Source organism: Rhinoderma darwinii, chromosome 1 (assembly GCF_050947455.1).
Source record: "Rhinoderma darwinii isolate aRhiDar2 chromosome 1, aRhiDar2.hap1, whole genome shotgun sequence".
Lineage (NCBI taxonomy): Eukaryota > Metazoa > Chordata > Amphibia > Anura > Rhinodermatidae > Rhinoderma > Rhinoderma darwinii.
In genome coordinates, this window is record NC_134687.1 from 355,320,556 (window position 1) to 355,341,861 (window position 21,306).

At 42.5% G+C, this 21,306-nt stretch overlaps 1 protein-coding gene across 1 annotated transcript in view; it reads left to right on the forward strand.

Annotated features, from left to right (window-relative positions):
• Nucleotides 1-347: 347 nt before the first annotated feature.
• ZDHHC21 (zDHHC palmitoyltransferase 21) overlaps nucleotides 348-21,306 on the forward strand; it is a 75,196-nt gene continuing 54,237 nt past the window's right edge. Inside the window, exons 1-2 of the mRNA XM_075851919.1 lie at nucleotides 348-512; nucleotides 18,564-18,765. Of these exons, the coding sequence (XP_075708034.1) occupies nucleotides 18,612-18,765 (154 nt within the window). The 5' untranslated portion in view covers nucleotides 348-512; nucleotides 18,564-18,611. The remainder of the gene's footprint in view (nucleotides 513-18,563; nucleotides 18,766-21,306) is intronic.

The window sequence follows — 21,306 nt, forward strand, 5'->3', positions numbered from 1 at the left end:
CTAGGAGCCCGGCTCCCTGCACTGTGTTCGGTCCGGTACTTGCGGCCGAAATACGTCCGTCAATTACGGACGTAATTAGTGTGTGTGCACATACCCTTCCAGTGTTTGAATGGATGAATGTGCCCCGTGTGCTATGTGCAGACACGGACAGGCAACAATGTATAGTATGAAGTGTACAACAATGTCTACTGCAGGCTGATGAGGTAGACTGTGGCGTTCACTCAGCGCAGCGGACCTGACCACGGTCAGAAAGAAACGTTGACCGTGCCTCCTGATTCAGCGAGTCATGGCAGCGTTGTAATTGGAGAAGTGGGCAGGAAGGGGAAGGCGTGCTGTCCCTGTGTTGTTGTGGTCGGTGCGGGGCGGTGCACGCTGTGTGCAGCAGGAACAGGAAGCTGAGGGCGGAACGTGACGAGAAGCTGAGCCGGTGATTGCAGGCGGGAGCATAGAGCGGGGCAGATGTGAGGCAGCCGATACACGGGGTCTCCTAGTCCCTGCTCGCTGTATGAGGGGTGAGTGTACCCACCGTAGAGACAAGTGCATGTGGTATAATGTAGTCCTGGTACATCTGTCACTGCAGGGATGGGTGCCACACCTGGCAATGAATTCACTCCTGGCATATTGTAGGGCAGCTGAGGGGCTCGGGTATCAATATTGTCACCCTCACCACTCTGACAAAATACAGCATGAGCTATGAAACGTTCCCATGACTATCACTGGTGCCTTGGAGGTTAAGAATCATACTGTATGTCGCATAGAATGCGACTGACTATTCCCCCAAAAAGTAAAACAAAAGGTGTATTGGAATAATAAGGCTCTGTACACACCACGTTTGGGCACAAGTCTGATGTATTTATTAGTATATAATGTAACATTCCTGTTGGTTTCGATGGGGCAAAACTTATGTTAGAAGATTGTCCTTTTAGTAGACATTTGACGGGTTTACATCTGAATCCTTCTTTGTACTGGATAGAATAGTCTGCCACGATAGTGAAAGGGGTTTTCCCACGAGGGACACTTATGATATCCACAGGATGTCGTATAGATGCGGGTCCCACCTCTGTGGATAGGTCATAAATGTCCCACGTGGGAAAACCCCTTTTAAGGCTATAAAAGATATATGTAAGGCTCTGTTCACATCTGCGTTGGAGGCTTTGATGCATATTCCATCAACTTGATGGGAAATAAAGTGCAGGGTTCGTCGGACACCTCGATGAAACCAAACGGACCCCCGTGGAATTGAATGTGGTTTTGATGAATCCGGCGCTGCGTCGTGGCTTCCACAATGCAGATGTGAACAGAGCCTAACAGTAACCTCTATTATATCGTAAGAGTCAATGGGCCGGTATATCTAGGTGCATAACGTGTTTTCGGGGAATAAATTGAAATCCATCATTAAAAAAATAAATAAAAAAATTGGTAAAAGGATCTGAAAGAATATCAAACATACACGTATTTTATTTTTTTCCCCTCCTTTTCTTAATTTTATATCCTAAACATAAGCAGACGCAATCCCCCATAGTTATTGCAGAAAAAGTCACTAGCCATATTTCCATGCTGTTTTTATGCTATTTATGTAATTGTGGGTAATGGAAGAAAAATTTTACTTAAAGGGAATCTCCAGTCCCTAAAAACTGATGGCCCATCCTCCGGCCAGGCCATCAATAGCTGAAAGGTCCGGGTCCAACTCCCGGACCCCGCTGATCCGCTGTTTTGATCACAGTATTGCAGCCTTCTCCCATTGAAGTGAATGGGATGTGAGAAGGCTGCAATACTGTGAGTCGCCACTACATCAGTGTCGACGATTCACAGTGAAATAGTAGAAATGAAGGGGAAGCAGCGCTCGTACAAGCACTGCACCCCCTTCAAAACAGCTGATCGTCAGGGGTTCCCGAGAGTCGGACCCCGACCGATCAGCTATTGATGGCCTGTCCTGAGGATAGGCCATCAGTTTTTAGGGACTGGAAAACCCCTTTAAAAAATGGCAGGAAAAAACTAAAGCGCACTGCAACATCTGGCATTACATGGCTCTTCGAGTAGTAAAAATGGGTACCATGTGAAAAGTGTTTCTTTTATCTAGCGTCTGACTTGTCATAAAGACCTATCACTATATGGTGTTAGTGGAGGTCTGAGGGTTCGACCTCAGATTGATCCCTAAAGCGAAGGAGTCTGAACACTTTGAGCATTCGATACATCCGAGTTAGGCCCCATGCACACGACCATAAAAAACGGACCCATTCACTTTCATTGAACGCGGACACCTTTCCGTAGCACTACGCAAGGGTGTCCGTGCCGTGGAAATGTTCAGGGAATTATGGAACATGTCCGTTCTTTTGCATTTTGCGGGCCGTGCTCCCATACTTTGTATGGGAGCACGGCCCGAAAATGCGGCTGTCAGTCGGCGGCCGGCCGTGCCCGCAATCGCGGGCCGTGATTGCGGGCACGGACGTGTGCATGGGGCCTTATGCTGTGGCTCACCACTGAGATCAGTGGAAGTTACGTGTGCCTAGGACACCACTATTTCTATCTTCTCACAAATGTGCCCATACCCTCTCCACCGAACCACTTTATTTATCACACTTCCTTCTAACACCAACTGTATATACTGCTGCGTGTACATAGTGCCTCTTCAGGTTTAACCTATAGTCATAGGTGTGGTTGATAAGAATGGGGAAAAAAAAAAAGGTGTGTTCTGGAACGGTTGAGGCGTGGAGAGGGACTTTGTTTCCTGTAATGATGATGGTTACTCGTTGCCTTGGCTGACACATTCTATTGATCTCCCATTTCACAACATATCCACACCTCTACTATGCATTACTACATCAATGGCTGTATTACTACATCTTCTTCCTCATTTAATATGATTGGAGATTCCTGAAGATTCATAAATTGAAATTGTATATTATTTTGCATTTTATATACAAGTACAGACGTGTCTGTCATTACAGGGGTTCTCTGGTCTATTAGGCTACCTATACACAGTCAGTCATCTCTTTAACCCCTTAATGACCGGGCCTGAAAAGACGTTAATGACCAAGCCAGATTTGTTAAATCTGGTATGTCTGACTTTATCAGAGAATGACTCTGCGAAAGTTTTGAATATCCAAGTAATTCTGACATTGTTTTTTCGTCACATGTTGTACTTTATTTTAGTGGTAAAAGTAGACTGATAAGATTTGCGGAAATTAATGAAAAAATAGAAAAATTGAAGAAATGTTGTAAAAATTATCATTTTTCCCTATTTTTAACTGCAATATGCCACATGTACATACATACAGTACAATTTTTTTTATTAAATATATATTTCCATCGCTTTACTCTATTTTGGCAGCACTTTTGAAAAAAAAAATTTTTTTTTTGAGCAATTTAGAAGACTTACAAGTTTAGTAATGATTTTAGAACTTTTGAAGTACATTTTGTTTTCCTGCACCAAGCCAGGTTTTCAGAGGCTCATAGGTGTCAGAATGGTGGAAACCCCCACAAGTGACACCATTTTGAAAACTACACCCCTTAAGGTATTTATTAAGGGGTTTTGTAAGTATTTTGACCCCACAGTTTTTTTGTAAGAATTCATGCAAAGCAGGCGTAAAAAAATATAATTTCACTTTTTTCATAAAAGTATCACTTTGAAGACCGATTTCTTTGTAAAGCGACCATGAGAATGACGAAATGCACACCAAAATCTATCACCCTCTTTCTCCTGTTTTCAAAAATGCCCACATTGTGACCCTAATGCGTTGCCTGGACACACGGCAGGGCCCGAAAGGAAGGGAGCAACCGGAGGCATTCAGGTCTCATTTTTGCTTGAAAATGTTTTAGGCCCCACTGTACATTTGGAGAGGTTTTGAACTGCCAGAACGATAGAAACTCCCCATAAACGACCCCATTTAGAAAACTAGACACCTTAAGGTATTTATCTAGGGGTGTAGTGAGTATTTTGACCCCACAGTTTTTTGCTAAATTGAATGCATAGCAGGTGAAATAAAAAAACAAAACACTTTTTATATAAAAGTATCACTTTGAAGACTGATTTCTTTGTAAAGCGACCATCAGAATGAAGAAACACACCCCAAAATCTATCACCCTGTTTCTCCTGTTTTCAAAATTGCCCCCATAGTGACCCTAATGCGTTGCCTGGACACACGGCAGGGCCCGAAAGGGAGGTAGCACCCGAAGACTTTCAGGACACACATTTTGCTTGAAAATGTTTCAGGTCCCATTACACATTTATAGAGGCACTGAGCTGCCAAAAAGATAGAAACTCCCCATAAATGACCCCATTTTTCATCTAGGTGTGTAGTAAGTATTTTGACCCCACAGTTTTCGCAGGAATTAATGCAAAGCAGGTGGAAAGAAAATGTAACTTCACTTTTTTTCACAAATGTGTCATTTTAAGGTCAGATTTCTTGTACAGAGGACATGAGAATAAGGAAATGCACCAGAAAATGTATCACCCTGTTTCTCCTGTGTTCAAAAATATCCCCATTGTGGCCCTAATGTGTTTCCTGGACACACGGCAGGACCCAAAAGGAAGGGAGCACCCGGAGGCTTTCAGGACACACATTTTCCTTTGAAAATGGGAGGATTCTACTTTTCTAGATTGAGAAATAGATGTCCCTAACAGTTTCTACACCCTATGACTATGTCGTGCTAAGAAAGCAGCTGTCCTGAAATCATGTCAGTCCATAGACATTATGTATATCAACCCGCTCTGATATATAGTAAGTTAGAGTGGGAAAATGTATTAAACTGTTGGCGGAAAAAGGCAATATATCCAAAAAAAAGGAGGAAGAATGTATCCAGCTATGTGGAAAACTAGAGCATGTTCACAGGATGAAAGAAAATTTGTAGGGCTGTAATGACTTTATTATTCAAAGTGACTGGTCATACAACGTCTCTTTAGCTCCATCAATCCCTATATAAGGGACGAATGTGCCAAGTGACGCGGTACACCATGACAAGCCCCTGCCCGGCAAGGTAGGAACCGCCATGTGCACAAAACAACCAATCACCTGTAGAATAAATAAAGGGGCAGTGTCCCACACCGTATGTATAGATACAGTAAAGGACCACTACTCCCCAAATTAATGTCGCTATTTCTAGAAGTATTGTCGGGTGTAAGAGGTCCACCAAAAACCCGAACAAAACTGTAATAAAGCCCATAGTGTATTGATAAGGACAAACAGGGACTTATGCATAGACCGGGGTTGGAAGGACAAGCGGAACAATAATATCGTGACTCACTTCGCTGTCCTCGTTTGCTGCAGACCCGACACTGTTTTTGGGGTATTTTTGGTTAGATGTTGAAGGGATGGGGTGTAAAAAATGTTTTTCAACAAGTCGGTGTACATCCTCTGACTCATGGACTACTCTCTGGTCTGCAGATTGAAATAGGAGATCTTCAATCACTTTCTCCTGAAATTCAAAGAATGTCGCCCTGCCCGCTGATTTTTTTGTACAGGACAAATGCGTTCTGCATCGCAACCTGAATTTTATAGCCGATGACACACACAGGCTTTTTGTCTATCTGCAGAGGCCCCACGTTCTCTAATAGTTGCTGTTGCACTTGAATGGACAGTGCTGATCATGTAGATGTCCTTGCGGTCACGAAATTTTAAAGCCAGCATCTTCTCAATTTGAAAAGTGCATGACTCCCCCTTTCGTAGTTTTTTATCCACAAGTTGACGTGGGAAACCTTTGCGATTCCTGCGTATTGTGCCACAGGCTCCGGTGTTGGCACAATGAAGGGCGCTAAACAATGGCACACTGGTATAAAAACTGTCCGTGTATACATGATACCCCTTGTGTAGGAAAGGGCCAATTAAACCCCACACAATCTTACCAGTGGTACCAATATTTGGAGGGCACCCTGGTGGATTAAATTCACTGTCTTTACCCTCGTAGATCTTAAATGCACATGTGTAGCCAGTAGTGCTTTCACATAATTTGTAGATCTTTACCCCGTATTTTGCACTTTTTGAGGGTATGAATTGACGGAATGAGAGACGCCCTTTGAAATTTGTGGGATTCCACAACCTGGCATTAGGTGACGAAGGCTTATTGGCAATGTACTGCCTGGCATACAAATTTGTTTCCTGCACAAAATGTTCCAAAACTTGGTCCGTAATAAAAATATTAAAATAATTTAGTGGTGAAAAATTACTGACATTGGGACTTATGCCAGGAGTAGCAATAAAGTCATTTATGGTGGGAGAAAATAAACTCGTTGGTTCCCACACTAAATCGGTTTGGTGAGGTTGTGCAATTTCAGGGGCTGCACTTTGAACGGACGTTGTGGCAACTGCGCCGTCTCCCATATCACTGGTGCTGGGTCTCATATCCATAGAATCCCTTGAAGCGACACTTTCGCTGTCGCTTTCAAGTAAGGCTGGGTTCACACAACCTATTTTCAGACGTAAACGAGGCGTATTATGCCTCGTCTTACGTCTGAAAATAGGGCTACAATATGTCGGCAAACATCTGCCCATTCATTTGAATGGGTTTGCCGACGTACTGTGCAGACAACCTGTCATTTACACGTCGTAGTTTGACAGCTGTCAAACGACGACGCGTAAAAATACAGCCTCGTCAAAAGAAGTGCAGGACACTTCTTTGGACGTTTTTGGAGCCGTTTTCTCATAGACTCCAATGAAAACAGCTCCAAAAACGGATGTAGAAAACGCAGCGAAAACCGTGAGTTGCTCAAACGTCTGAAAATCAGGGTCTGTTTTCCCTTGAAAATAGCTCCGTATTTTCAGACGTTTTTGGTCACTACGTGTGCACATACCCTAAAAGCTCAACTTCAGATGCAGAATCCGTATCTGAGCATAGCATCTGATAGGCTTCCTCAACGCTGTATCTTCTGGCAGCCATAATGAATATACAGTCTAAACCGCAAATAATAAATGGAACTAGCGGTTTAAATTTTTTTTTTATCAACTAAGGCCTCATGCACACGACCGTAAAAACACCCGTTATTGCGGGTCGTAATTACGACCCGCAATAACGGGTTCATAGACTTCTGTTACCCACGGGTACCTTCCCTTTTTCTCACGGGAAGGTGCCCGTGGCGTTAAAAAAATAGAACATGTTCTATTTTTCTATTTTACGGGCCGTGCTGCTATACTTTATAATGACAGCACGGCTCGCAAAAGCCGTTTTTTTCAAACCTAAACCCTACGCCTAACACAAACCGTAAACCCAAGCCCAGAACAGCACCCTACGCCGTCTAAGGCCCCATGCACACGAACGTGTTTTTGCGGCCGCAATTCCCCCGAAAATCCACGGGAGAATTGCGGCCCCATTCTTTTCTATGGGGCCATGCACACGACCGTAGTTTTTGCGGTCCTTGCACAGCCCGGGAGCCCGGACCGCAGAAAGAACGGGCATGTCTTATTACGGCCCTGTTCTGCGGTCCGGGCTCATTGAAAACAATGGTGGCGGCCATGTGCATGTCCCGCAATTTGCGGGCGGCCTGCGGCTTACAGTCCGCAGCCGGCCGACCCGAAAATCACGGCCGTGCACACGGCTACGGTCGTGTGCATGAGGCCTAACAGCGTACACGCCGTCTAACAGCGGACCCTAAAAAGAAAGTAGTTTATAGTACGATTCTTAGTATATACAGTAAATATATTTATATTTATATATATATATATGTATATACTATAAAATACTGAAAAAAATGTTGTTTTTTTTTAATAAACTGTGTAAGGGACAAGTGATTTTGTGAGGGGACACTGACACTTGTATCTGTTTCTCTCCACAGCTAGAACAGTGAGGAGAAACAGATACATGTGTTTACTTTTATTTTACTGTAGTGATCACTATGATTGGATCTCATAGTGATCACAAAAGATCAGGAACCAATACTATTGGCTCCTGATCACTGCTCTAAGAACAGAGCTGCTAGCAACAGCTCGTTCTTAGAGCAGGAGCTGTTATTTAGACACTCCCGGCGGCTCTGTACGCAGTAACAGCATGTGACCGCTGTGATTGGCTGTCACAGCGGTCACGTGCTGTTACGACGAAATCGGCAGGTCCTGATGGCTGCACTAAGAACCGGACCTGTTACATACAGCCGATTTTTAGTGCAGTCTTGACCAGGGTGCCGTTAAACCCACTCTACTACAGCGACGTCAAAAGGCGTCGCTGTAGACTGAGTACCTGCACCAGCCGACGTCAAAAGACGGTGGGCGGTCGTTATGGGGTTAAAGGCTATGCAAACCTTTTGAAGGCATTTGTTTTTATAAATCAATGCTTTATTCTATTTTAAATAAGTTTTTTTTAATTGGGTTTTATTTAAGTAAAATCTTAACTTTTTGAGAACAGCTTCTATGTATCTTGCAGTCACAGCCACGTCCGTCAGGTCGGCGGGACTGACTGCTTTGGTGTAGGGTTGCACCATGCATCGAAACTTCGATACTGTGCACACTCAAACGGTTTAATACCGTTATTTCATGTATTTCGATACTAAACTGTGCGGCCGTGCAACGAAGTATAGTAATACATGAATGTAGTTAGAGCGGGGCTCCTGAGTCCTTACAAGTGCGTGCGCGCGGTCAGCATGAGGTGATTTGGCTGGCACTGCACTAATGATTGTCGGCACTGAAGACAGAACATGGCGGGCGCACTGCAAAACACCCCCATGTTCTCTGTCTTCAATGCCTGTGCTGCCGCTCATTCGTACGCTGCATCACCTCATGATGACCGCGCGCACACACTTATTGTCAGGAGCGGGCAATGGCTGTATTACACAGCCACAGTCCCACTGTAACGGCAGAGATCAGAGAAACGTCTCACCTCCGCTGCTATTCCCTTGAATGCTGCGATCAAAGCCGATTGCAGCATTCAAGGGGTATATGAGAAGGGGGGATGCCCTTTGGATTGTGTCACAGGGAATCCCGGTGATGCGATCGAGGGACATATGATATATGGGCAGACAGCCCAGGGTCCATTGAAGGACCCCAGTGCTGTCTGACCATATTTCCTGTTGTTAGGGCATACTTGGGTATGTCCTAACAACTGCCTGTGTACTATCCATACACGGGCTAATGTACTGGCATATAGATGTATGCCAGTACATTAAAGTTAAAAAATGTAAAAGTAAAAAAAAAAAAAAATTACACATTTTTTACAATAAAAATTTAAATAAGTCTTGATACATAAAATACACACATATTCGGTATTGCCGCGACCATAACAACACATTTATGGCGTCATTCAAGTTTATGCTGTTCTAAAATAAAAAACTGCTTTCTTTCACTTATTAATGTGAGGAATTATGAATTTTGAACCTCCATGTGCCTCACATTAATAGCAATTAACCCCATCCTGTATCTCACACATTAACCCAATGTTGTCCATTATACCTGAGGAACACGATGGGGATAATTACTATTAATGTGAGGCACATGGAGGTTCAAAATTCATCACACCTCGTGCCTCACATCAGAAACTGGAAGAACTTTATTTTTTTATTATTGTTGGCAAAATATCGTTTTGGTATCGAGTATCGTAATACTACACGAAGTATCGGTATCGAAGTCCAATTTCTGGTATCGTGGCATCCCTACTTTGGTGAGCGCTAGTCCTGTGTGTCGGACATGCAGCATCCAAGTTCATTAACTTTTTTTTTTTTAACAAAGCTTTTGTGGGAAAAGGGTTTTTTTTGAACTTTTTTAAAAAACTATTTTTATTTATGTAAATTTTAAAAAAAACTGTACTTACTTTTTTTTTATTATTATTATTTCTCCCTAGGGGACTTGACTATACACTAATATACTGCAGTATATCATGATTTGTACAGGCTCCTATTACAGGCCCTGGCAGGTCTTAATAGGAGTACGAAGATGGCAGACCTGGGGGCCTTCATTAGGCCCCAGGCTCCTATGACAAACATCGGCACGCCTCAAGCGCATCGGAGGGGGCTGCCCTCCTCTTTCTCGCTATTGACCGTGGCATCTAAGGGGTTAAATGCACTGGATCACGCTCGGTGTAGTGAAGTGTGGGCTATAACATAAAGCCAACACGCAAGTTATGGTGCGGACTTAGCCTGCGAGCCCGTTCATACTTTTCCTCCCAACATCCGCTGTATGTATGACGAACATCGGGAAGTGGTTAAAGAAGACCCTTCCGCACTCTCCTGATATGTGTTTTAGTAATTCCTTACATTACCCATAAAATCACAATTGTGGAGCATCTTTTCTTGGAACTCTGCGTTGTACCTTTCCTCCGTCATTCCTCCTGGAAATGTATAAGTAAATTGATAATTGGGTGTTACCATCCCCCTTGTGAATGGGATGTGTCAGGACAGTGAGACGACAGGTCCTCTCTGGGGAGCTGTTTTATAAAGATAATCCTTTCCCTTATGCTCTATTAGGGCATATGGACGTTATTGGGGGTGGTCCCCCTCTATGAACCTGCTGTGGCAGACTTGGCCCATCCATGCATTACTTGGTTTGCTGCTGCTTGGGGAAATGTATATCCAGACACTTGGGGGCAGGCTTCTATTTAAAGAGACTCTGTCACCAGATTATAAGTGCCCTATCTCCTACATAATCTGATCGGCGCTGTAATGTAGATAACAGCAGTGGTTTTTATTTTGAAAAACGATCATTTTTGAGCAAGTTATGAGCAATTTTAGATTTAGTTTCTTAATGCCCAACTGGGTGTGTTTTTACTTTTGACCAAGTGGGTGTAGTAAAGAAGTGTATGAGGCTGACCAATCAGCGACCAATCAGCGTCATACACTTCTCATTGTTCCAGCCCAGCATGATCCATAGCACAGTGAGATTGTGCAGTGAAAGAAGCTGGGCTGGAACAATGAGAAGTGTATGACGCTGATTGGTCACTGATTGGTCAGCCTCATACACTTCTTTACAACACCCACTTGGTCAAAAGTAAAAACACGCCCAGTTGGGCATTAAGAAACTAATTAGCATAAATCTAAAATTGCTCATAACTTGCTCAAAAATGATAGTTTTTCTAAATAAAAACCACTGCTGTTATCTACATTACAGCGCTGATCAGATTATGTAGGAGATAGGGCATTTATAATCTGGTGACAGTCTCTTTAAAAAGGGGTCATGTTTGTGAAACAACTTTTTTTTAAATGGACAATCGAACATGAAACGTTATTTGTATTAATAAAGCAATTGACAATTGCTTGTGTGCGCTCCTGAACTTCGCCTAACTGGTTTAAATAGAATGATCTTGTAATTCAGTAAAAATTATATTGACTTTCCATACCTGTTCATGGAGCAGCTTCTGTTTGGTGGCTTATTGTGATTCTACTAAGATGTGAAGCCTGTCAGGCCACATCACACTGAAACAATATGCACTGTACAAATGTATGGCGAACGGAGCAGAAACACATTTGTTGCCAAGTAATGTGTTTATGTAACAGTATATTTTGCAATTGGGCTCCTATTAACAGAAAGGAAGTTGTGACATTTGATATGTAGTTATTGCTGGTGGGGCATATATATATAGTTAGTTCACATAGCTGTATTTGCTGTCTGTGTTCACTATGTATGCATCTTGTTCTTTGCAAAAACAGATTTAATACCAGCACGGACTAGAAAGAAAAGCCTTTTTAATATTAAAAGGCAAAGAGGGAACACAAACCGTATACCGTATTTTTCGGACTATAAGACGCACCTAGGTTTTAGACAACAGAGAATAGGAAAAAAAATATTTCTTAAAATATAATTTATTCTGTTTCACCACATTCATTTTTTTATATTTTTTTTCATCGATTGAGTGGTGTGAGGGCTTACTACGAGCTGTAGTTTTATTGGCACCATTTTTTGGTACATCCGATTTTTTTTTTTTTTTTTTTTTCTTTTTTATGATCACTTTTTTTTTTAATTTCATATTTTAAGCACTAAGGTGACCAAAAAACTATTTTGATGTTTTACATTTTTAAACTCACCGTTCAAGTTAAATTATTGTATATTGTAATAGATCGGACTTTTACGGACACAGCCATATCAAATTATTTTTTACATGGGGGAAGTTTATTTTTATTTTTTTAACTTTTAATATATTTTTTTTATTTTTACAAATTTTATTAGTTCCCCTAGGGGACTTGAACCAGTGGCCACTTGGCTACATGTGGAGTTACTGAAACAGCGTAACTATGCTGTTTCCCTAACTCCCATAGTAGTGAATGACAGTTACGGAAGCAGCGTAGCATGTGAGCTACGCTGTTTCCGTAACTACTGTTCAGTTCTATGGGAGTTACGGAAACAGCATAGCTCTGCAAGTTACGCTGTTTCAGTAACTTCACATGTAATCAAGTGTCCGGGAGAGCACAGAAAACTAGAACGGGGTTTAGGGGGCCCCAATCTAGAGATAGGTGCGGGTCCCAGAGGTGGGACCTGCATCTATCTGACAATTATGACATATCCTGTGGATATATCATAAATGTCCTTCATAGAAAAACCCCTATAAATGCTGCGGTCGCTATTGACAACGGCATTTAACTAGTTAAAGGGGTTTGCCATAAAACACATTTATCCCCTATCCACAGGATAGGGGCTACAGGAAAACAGGGGACTGAAAGTCACCCAAAGCGCTACATGAGAAGCCTGAACTTCCGGGTTCTGTGTCCATCTTATCTGTTCCGCAGCTCAATAGAGATCAATGGAGAGCCGCTCGCGCATGCAGAACGCGGAAGTCACATCTTCTCATGCAGCGCTCTTGGTAACTTTCGGTCCCCGTTCTCCTTATCGATCACACATGTATCCCCCATCCTGTGGATAGGGGATACATATGTTTTATGGCACAACCCCTTTAAACTGCCAGGAACAGCGAAATTGCTGTTCCTGGCCGTTAGAGCAGCGTGTCAGACGCTGACACCTGCAGTGTATGCAGCGGGCTCAGTGAGTGAGCATGCTCCATACATCATCCCTCTCCAGCTCCATGATGTGCCGGCATGTCATGGGTCGGGAAGGGGTTAAGTAATGAAGCGGTCATGGCGCCGGGCGATGGCGGGTCAATTCACTGCGGACTATAAGACGCAGGGACCTTTTATCAAGATTTATTCTTGCTAAAAACTGTGTCTTCTAGTCCGAAAAATACGGTATGTCATTATATTGACATCATTGAATAGTCATATGATCTGCTATATGGTATTTCATGTGTAGCAAAATTGTTTGCGTCTTTAAGGGGTTAATAAGATATCAAAGTTAAGGTACTTTTACATCTGCCAATTTTGGCCGGTGCAACGAGTGCCGATCAACGAGACAGCTTGTTGATCGGCGCTCCTTTCACAAGGAGCTGTATGAGGACAAGCGCTGGTTACTGCGATCGCTCGTCCCCATCCATTACTATCATGTCGGCAGCACGTCTCCCTGTTCACACAGGGAGATCTGCTGCCGACAACGATAATATTTTGATTATTTAAAACTTAACCCCTTAGTGACCAGCCCATTTTAGGCCCTAATGACCAAGCTATTTTATTCGTTTTTCTATAGTCGGCATTCAAAGAGCTATAACTTTTTTTTATTTTTTGTCTACATAGCTGTATGAGGACTTGTTTTTTGCGGGATTAGTTGTACTTTTTAATAGCACCATTTTAGGGTACATATAATTTTTTTTATTAACTTTTATTAACTTTTTTTGGGGGGATTATAAAAAAAAAAACCTGAAGTTCCACCGTTGTTCTATGCGTTTTTAAATTGACGCCGTTCACTGTGCGGCGTAAATAACATGTTACCTTTATTCTATGGGTCGGTACGGTTACGGCGATACCACATATGTAGAGGTTTTTTATGTTTTACGACTTTTGCACAATAAAAACACTTTTGAACTAAAATTATTTGTTTTTGCATCGTCGCTTTCCAAGAGCCGTAACTTTTTCATTTTTCCGTCAATGTCGTGATTTTTTGGGCTTGTTTTCTGCGGGGCGAGACGTAGTTTTGATTGGTACTGTTTTGGGGTGCATGGGACTTATTTATTCATTTTTATTATGACTTTTTTGGGGGGCAATGAAAAAAAATTGCAATTTCGCCATTGTTTTTTGCGTTTTTTTTTTACGTTCACCTTGCGGTTTAAATGACATATTAACTTTATTAATGGAGTCATTACGGTCGCGGCGATACCATATATGTGTAGTTTTTTATTTATTTTTTATACTTTTACTAAATAAAACCACTTTTTATGGAAAAAAATGGTTTTATTTTTTTTACTGTAATTTTTATTAATAATCTTTATTTCACATTTATTATTTATTTCATTAGTCCCACTAGGGGACTTTACTGTACGATCTTCAGATCGCTGCTATAATGCTTTGGTATACTTCGTATACCAGAGCATTATTGCCTGTCAGTGTAAATCTGACAGGCAATCTGTTAGGACGTGCCTCCGGCGCGTCCTAACAGGCATATGTCCAGGGCAGACCTGGGGGCTTTCATCAAGCCCCCGGCTGCCATGACAACCCATTGGAGACCCGCGATTGCATTTGCGGGCCGCCGATGGGTGACAGAGGGAGCCACTCCCTCTGTAAACAAGTTAAATGCTGCGGTCGCTATTGACGGCGGCATTTAACGGGTTAAACGGCCGCAATCTAAGTAAACTTCGATCGCGGGCGTTGGAGCAGGCGCTCAGCTGTCATCAGACAGCTGAGCCCCGGCACCAGCCTGCACGGGAGACCCGTGCAGGACTTAGACTAGGCCAACGTGAAAAGGCATCAGCCTAGCCTAAGGCCCCTTAGTGACGAACGTGAAAAGGCGTATTGGTGGTCACTAAGGGGTTTTTAAACGATCAGCTGATAGAGCGGTTGCTCGTTCGTCTACTGATCGCTGCCCTATTTACACAGAGCAATTATCGGGAACAAGCGTTCTGTGAACGCTCGTTTGCCCGATAATTGGCCCCTGTAAAAGGACCTTTACATTTAAGATGTGGGAAAATGATTTCTGACTCTTCCTGTTCCAGTCTGTGAAATACAAGCTTGCACCTCCCTTCTGAGTAACAGACACTTTCCAAGCTGTAGACTACACAGATTAGTAGTAAATGAAGGGCAAATACAAGAGCTTTAGTCATTTGTACAGGAGATAAATGCCTCATTTACGTGTTGCATGTGATCCATTTGGAAAGAGTTGTTGTGACTGGTTTTCTTTTTTAAAACACATTTTTTTTATTTCGTTTTTTTTTTTTGATAGTACAAATTAGGGATGCACGATGCATCGTATCTTCGATACTGTTTTGATACCGTGCACCCCCAATCGGGTCGATACCGTTATTTCATGTATTTCGATACTAAGCTGTACGGCCGCACAGCTTAGTATAGTAACACATGAATGTATGAGAGCGGGGCTGTGGCTGTGTAATACAGCCATTGCCTCGCTCCTGAGTCCCGACAAGTGTGCGCGCCGTCGGCATTATGCGATGCGGCCAGCGCTGCACTAATGATTGCCGACGCTGAAGACAGAACATGACGGGCGCGCTGCAAAACACCGCCGCTCATTAGTGCAGCGCCGGACGCATCTCCTCGTGCTGACAGTGTGCACACTTATTGTCAGGAGCAGGGCAGTGGCTGTATTACACAGCCATAGCCCCGCTCTAACGGCGATCATCAGAGAAACCTCTCATCTCCGCTGTTATTCCCCTGAATGCTGTGATCAAAGCTGAATGCAGCATTCAGTGGTAAATGAGAAGGGGGGGGGGTGCCCCTTGGATCGTGTCACAGGAATCCCTGTGACGCGATTGAGTGACATACCATATATGGACAGACAGCCCACGGTCCATTGAAGGACCCCAGGGCAGTCTTAACATATTTCCTGTTAGGTCATTACTATTAATGTGAGGCACATTCAAAATTCATTACACCTCGCGCCTCACATCAGAGAATGGAAGAACTTTGTTTTTTTTATTGTTGGTAAAGTATTGATTTGGTATCGAGTATCGTAAGGCTGGGTTCACACGACCTATTTTCAGACGTAAACGAGGCGTATTATGTCTCGTTGTACGTCTGAAAATAGGGCTACAATACGTCGGCAAACATCTGCCCATTCATTTGAATGGGTTTGTCGACGTACTGTGCAGACGACCTGTCATTTACGCGTCGTCGTTTGACAGCTGTGAAACGACGACGCGTAAAAATACAGCCTCGTCAAAAGAAGTGCAGGACACTTCTTTGGACGTTTTTGGAGCTGTTTTCTTATAGACTCCAATGAAAACAGCTCCAAAAACGGCGCGAAAAACGCCGCGAAAAATGCGAGTTGCTCAAAAAACGTCTGAAAATCAGGGGCTTTTTTCCCTTGAAAACAGCTCCGTAATTTCAGACTTTTTTGGCTCAGCGTGTGAACATACCCTAATACTACACAAAGTATCGGTATTGAAGTCCAAATTCTGGTATCGTGACATCCCTAGTACAAATACAACCATATATACAATTGCAAGGTAACATAAGGCACGCTTGGTCTTGTTACAAAGTAACCAATGAGGTTATGACACCGTACATACTAGTCCTTCTCAATAAATTAGAGTATCATCAAAAAGTTAATTAATTTCAGTAATTTAATTTAAAAAGTGAAACTCCTATATTATATAGATTCATTACACACGAAGTGATCTATTTCCAGCATTTTTTTCTTTTAATGTAGATGATTATGTCTAACAGTTACTGAAAACTCACAATTTAGTGTCTCAGAAAATTAGAATATTATATAAGCCAATTTAAAAATGACTTTTAATACCGAAATGTTGGCCTAATGAAATTTACAATATGTGCACTCAATGCTTGGTCGGGGCTACTTTTGCATGAATTGCTGCATCAATGCGGCGTGGCATGGAGGTGATCAGCCTGTGGCACTGCTGAGGTATTATGGAAGCCCAGGTTGCTTTGATAGCAGCCTTCAGCTCGTCTGCATTGTTGGGTCCGGTGTCTCATCTTCCTCTTGACAATACCCCATAGATTCTCTATGGGGTTTAGGTCGGGTGAGTTTGCTGGCCAATCAAGAGCAGTGATACTGTGGTTATTAAACCAGGTATTGGTACTTTTGGCAGAGTGGGCAGGTGCCAAGTCCTGCTGGAAAGTGAAATGAGAATCTCCATAAAGCTTGTCAGCAGAGGGAAGCATGAAGTGCTAGAAAATGTCCTGGTTGGACGGCTTCGTTGTCTTTGGTCTTGATATAACACAGTGGACCAACAATGTTTCTCAGTGGTCCAAAGTCCTGTTTTCAGATGAAAGTAAATTTTGCATTTCATTGGGAAATCTCGGTCCCAGAGTCTGGAGGAAGTGGAAAGGCGTCAATCCAAGTTGCTTGCGGTCCAGTGAAGTTTCCACAGTCAGTGATGGTTTGGGGAGCCATGTCATCTGCTGGTATTGGTCCACTGTATAAATGAATCTATATAATATCAGTTTCACTTTTTGAATTGGATTACTGAAATAGAATATCATCAACAAGTTAATTTAATTAATTGAGAAGTGTGTGTGTTGTGTATTTAATGTGTGTGTTTTTTTGTGGGGTGGACAAACATGTCTTAGGGCTTTTGCCCCTGATCTTTTAAGACCCTAGCAACACCCCTTGCTGCTAGTGCTGGACCGATGAGTCACTTTAAAGGGAATGTGTTGCCAGAAAAACATGTTTTGTTTTTTTTAATTAAACATTTAGTGTGTAGGTGATTAAACATTGTTCAAATTTTTTTTATTTTTTTCACGAGTCAGGAAATATTATAAATTAATTCTAATTTATAATATTTCCCATTGCTGGTCACTAGATGGAGCTATTCCCAAAATTGCAGCATTGCAAAATTGGGTAAAAAGCCCTCGCTCTAGTGAGCTCTCAGCATCCCCCCCCTCCTTTATCCTGGCTAGTGCCGGGATAAACGAGGGGTTTGAACGGTCTAACCTCCTACACTGTGTGTCGCCATTTTTTGAGCTAACACACAGTGTAGAAGGTTTACATACAGTAGTAAACGTACACAAACCCGAACATACATAGAAATCTCTTACCTGCTCCTGCCGCCGCGGCTCCCTCCGGCCCGTCCGCTCCGTCTGCTGTCGCTGGTCCAAGTGCACAAGTCCGGAAGCCGCGACCGGAAGTAGTAATCTTACTGTCCGGCCGCGACTTCCGGTCCACAGGAAAATGGCGCCGGACGGCGCGCATTTCAAATTGGACTGTGTGGGAGCGGCGCATGCGCAGTTCCCACACAGACGGCGTACATGTTAGTGGATGGAACGGGCCCCGTTCGCAGTCCCTATGGGACTGTGGCTGCCGTATTCCATGTCTGTATGTGTCGTTAATCGACACATACAGAAATGGAAAAAAAAATGGCAGCCCCCATAGGGAAGAAAAAGTGTAAAAATAAGAAAAAGTAAAACACAAACACACAAATAAATATAAACGTTTTTAATAAAGCACTAACATCTTTAACATATTAAAAAAAAAATTGTGATGACACTGTTCCTTTAAGAGTTGCTGCTGAAAGCTGCGAGCCGCAGCCATCGGCTATAAAGCGAAGAGAAGGGGGGCCCAAGAAGGACATTTATAATTAATTTTTAGGACATAGTGTATGACTTATTTTAATTTTCCTTCCTTTCTTTTTTTTTATAACAGACTGGTTCTTTGACAGATTTTCTCCGGGAAGTGATCAGACTATGAACAATGGGGTTACCTCTACACTTTGTTGTTGATCCACAAGGATGGTGCTGTGTTGGGCTTGTATTTTTCATCTGGCTCTACAACACAGTGTTTATTCCAAAACTCATCCTCTTCCCACGATTTGAAGACGGACATGTAACTGCGGCTGCAATATGGGGTAGGTTACAAGTCACTTTTTTTTCTGTTTTGCTTCATATAACTTTACGTTTTAGTAAGTAAGTCTGCCATTACGGAAGCCGATTAGTCCCCGGCCAGAGGCGGAGCCTGATCGGTTTGCTGTCAGTGAACAACTGACAGTTCTAATACATTGCACTACATAGGTAGTGCGATGTATTAGAACATCAAACAAACAAACAAACAAACAAACAGTTGGACCTTTAAGTCCCCTAGTAGGACTAAGGAAAAGTGAAAAAAAGTAAAAATAAAAAAGTAATAAAATAAAACACAATCCCCCTTTTTCCCTTATCAAGTCATTTATTATTGAAAAAAGATAATAAAACCATACATATTTGTTATCTCCGCGTCCGTAATGACCTGAACTATAAAAATATTGTTATTTGTCGCACACAGTGAACGCCGTAAAAAAAACAAAACTGAAAAATACTGCCAAAATTGCTGTTGTGCAGGTCTGAGGGGAACACCTTCTGTTTCAAGTGGCGATTTATCAAGGCCCTAAAATTAGGAAACCAGGAAGAGGAGGGCCCAAACATATCTGTTGGAAGAGAGAGTGCCCGTATTATAACAGGACAACACTTCCCAGCAAAATTCCCCAAACTGCAAAGGTGCAGCGTGGACCAAAAGGGGGATGAGAAAGGACACCATTTATCAGTTCGGCACTGGCCTGTGCATAAAGGATTGCCTCACAGCGTAACACACATTTATAGATTATTTTACCCCATTATTCTACCACCTGACTATGCCCTGATGTACTATGCCCAGATTACATGTGCCCCCACATTATAAACTGAAATACCATTAATACTCAAACAAAACTGCTACCAAGCAAAAACCACGCTCCAAAAGCTAAATGGCGCTCCCTCCCTTCTAAGCCCTACAGTGTGCCCAAAGAGCTGTTTACTTCCACATATATGGCATTGCCAAACCCGGGAGAACCCTTTTAACAATTTTTGAGGTGTGTATCTCCAGTGGCACAAGCTGGGCACGACATATTTGCCACTGAAATGTCACATCTAGGGAAAAATGTAAATTTTTACTTTGCGCCATCCGCAGCGCAATAATTTATGGAAAAGACCTGTGGGATGAAAATGCTCACTACACCCCTTAATAAATGCCTTGAGGGGTGTAGTTTCCAAAATGGGATTACTTCTCAGGGATTTCTTTTATTATTTCACATCAGAGCCTCTGCAATTGTAAACCAATACTGTGTAGGGATACACGATGCATCGAAACTTCGATACCGTGCACCCTGAAATGGTTCAATACTGTTATTTCATGTATTTCGATACTAAGCTGTGTGGCCGCACAGCTAAGTATAGTAATACATGCATGTAGTTCGAGCGGGGCTGTGGTTGTGTGATACAGCCATTGCCCTGCTCCTGAGTCCTGACAAGTGCGCACGCAGTCAGCATGACGTGATGCTGCCGGCGCTGCAATAATGAGCGCCGACACTGAAGACAGAACATGGCGGGCGCACTGCAAAACACCCCCATGTTCTGTCTTCAATACATGCGCCACTGCTCATTAGTGCAGCACCAGCCGCATCACCTCATGCTGACAGCGCGCGTACTTCTTGTCAGGAGTGGGGCAATAGCTGTATTACACAGCCGCAGCCCCGCTCTAACGACTGATATCAGAGAAACCTCTCATCTCCGCCGTTATTCCCCTGAATGCTGTGATCAAAGCTGACCGCAGCAGTCAAGGGGTTTATGAGAAGGGGGGCAATCCGTGTGAAGCGATCGAGGGACAAACCATATATGGGCAGACAGACCAGGGTCCACTGAAGGACCCCAGGGCTGTCTGACCATATTTCCTGTCGTTAGGGCATACGGAGGTCTGACCTAATGACTGCCTGTGTACTATCAGTATATAGAAATATGCCAGTACATTAAAGTAAAAAAAAATATATATATAAATAGGTAAGGTTAACCCCTTAAGGACACAGCCAATTTTTTTCAAATCTGACGTTTCCGTTTATGTGGTAATAACGCTGGAATGTTTTTATGTATCCAAGCGATTCTGAGATTGTTTTCTCGTGACACAATGTACTTTATGTTAGTGGTAAAATTTGGTCGATATATTCAGTGTTTATTTGTGAAAAACCCCAAAATTCAGAGAAAATTAGCAAAAATTAGCATTTTTCTAAATTTATTTGCTATTAAGACACAGTAATACCACACAAAATAGTTACTAGTTAACATTTCCCGTATGTCTACTTTGTTTGCATTGTTTTTTAAAAGTATTTTTCTAGGACATTACAAGGCTTAGAACTTTAGCAGCAATTTCTCACATTTTCAAGAAAATTTCAAAAGGCCATTTTTTTAGAGACAAGTTTTGTTCTGAAGTGGCTTTGAGGGCCTTACATACTAGAAAGTCCCCATAAATCACCCCATTTTAAAAACTAGACACCTCAAAGCATTCAAAACCGCATTCAGAAAGTGTTTTAACCCTTTAGGTGTTTCACAGGAATTAAAGCAAAGTAGAGGGGGAATTTACAATTTTCATATTTTTTGCCAAAATT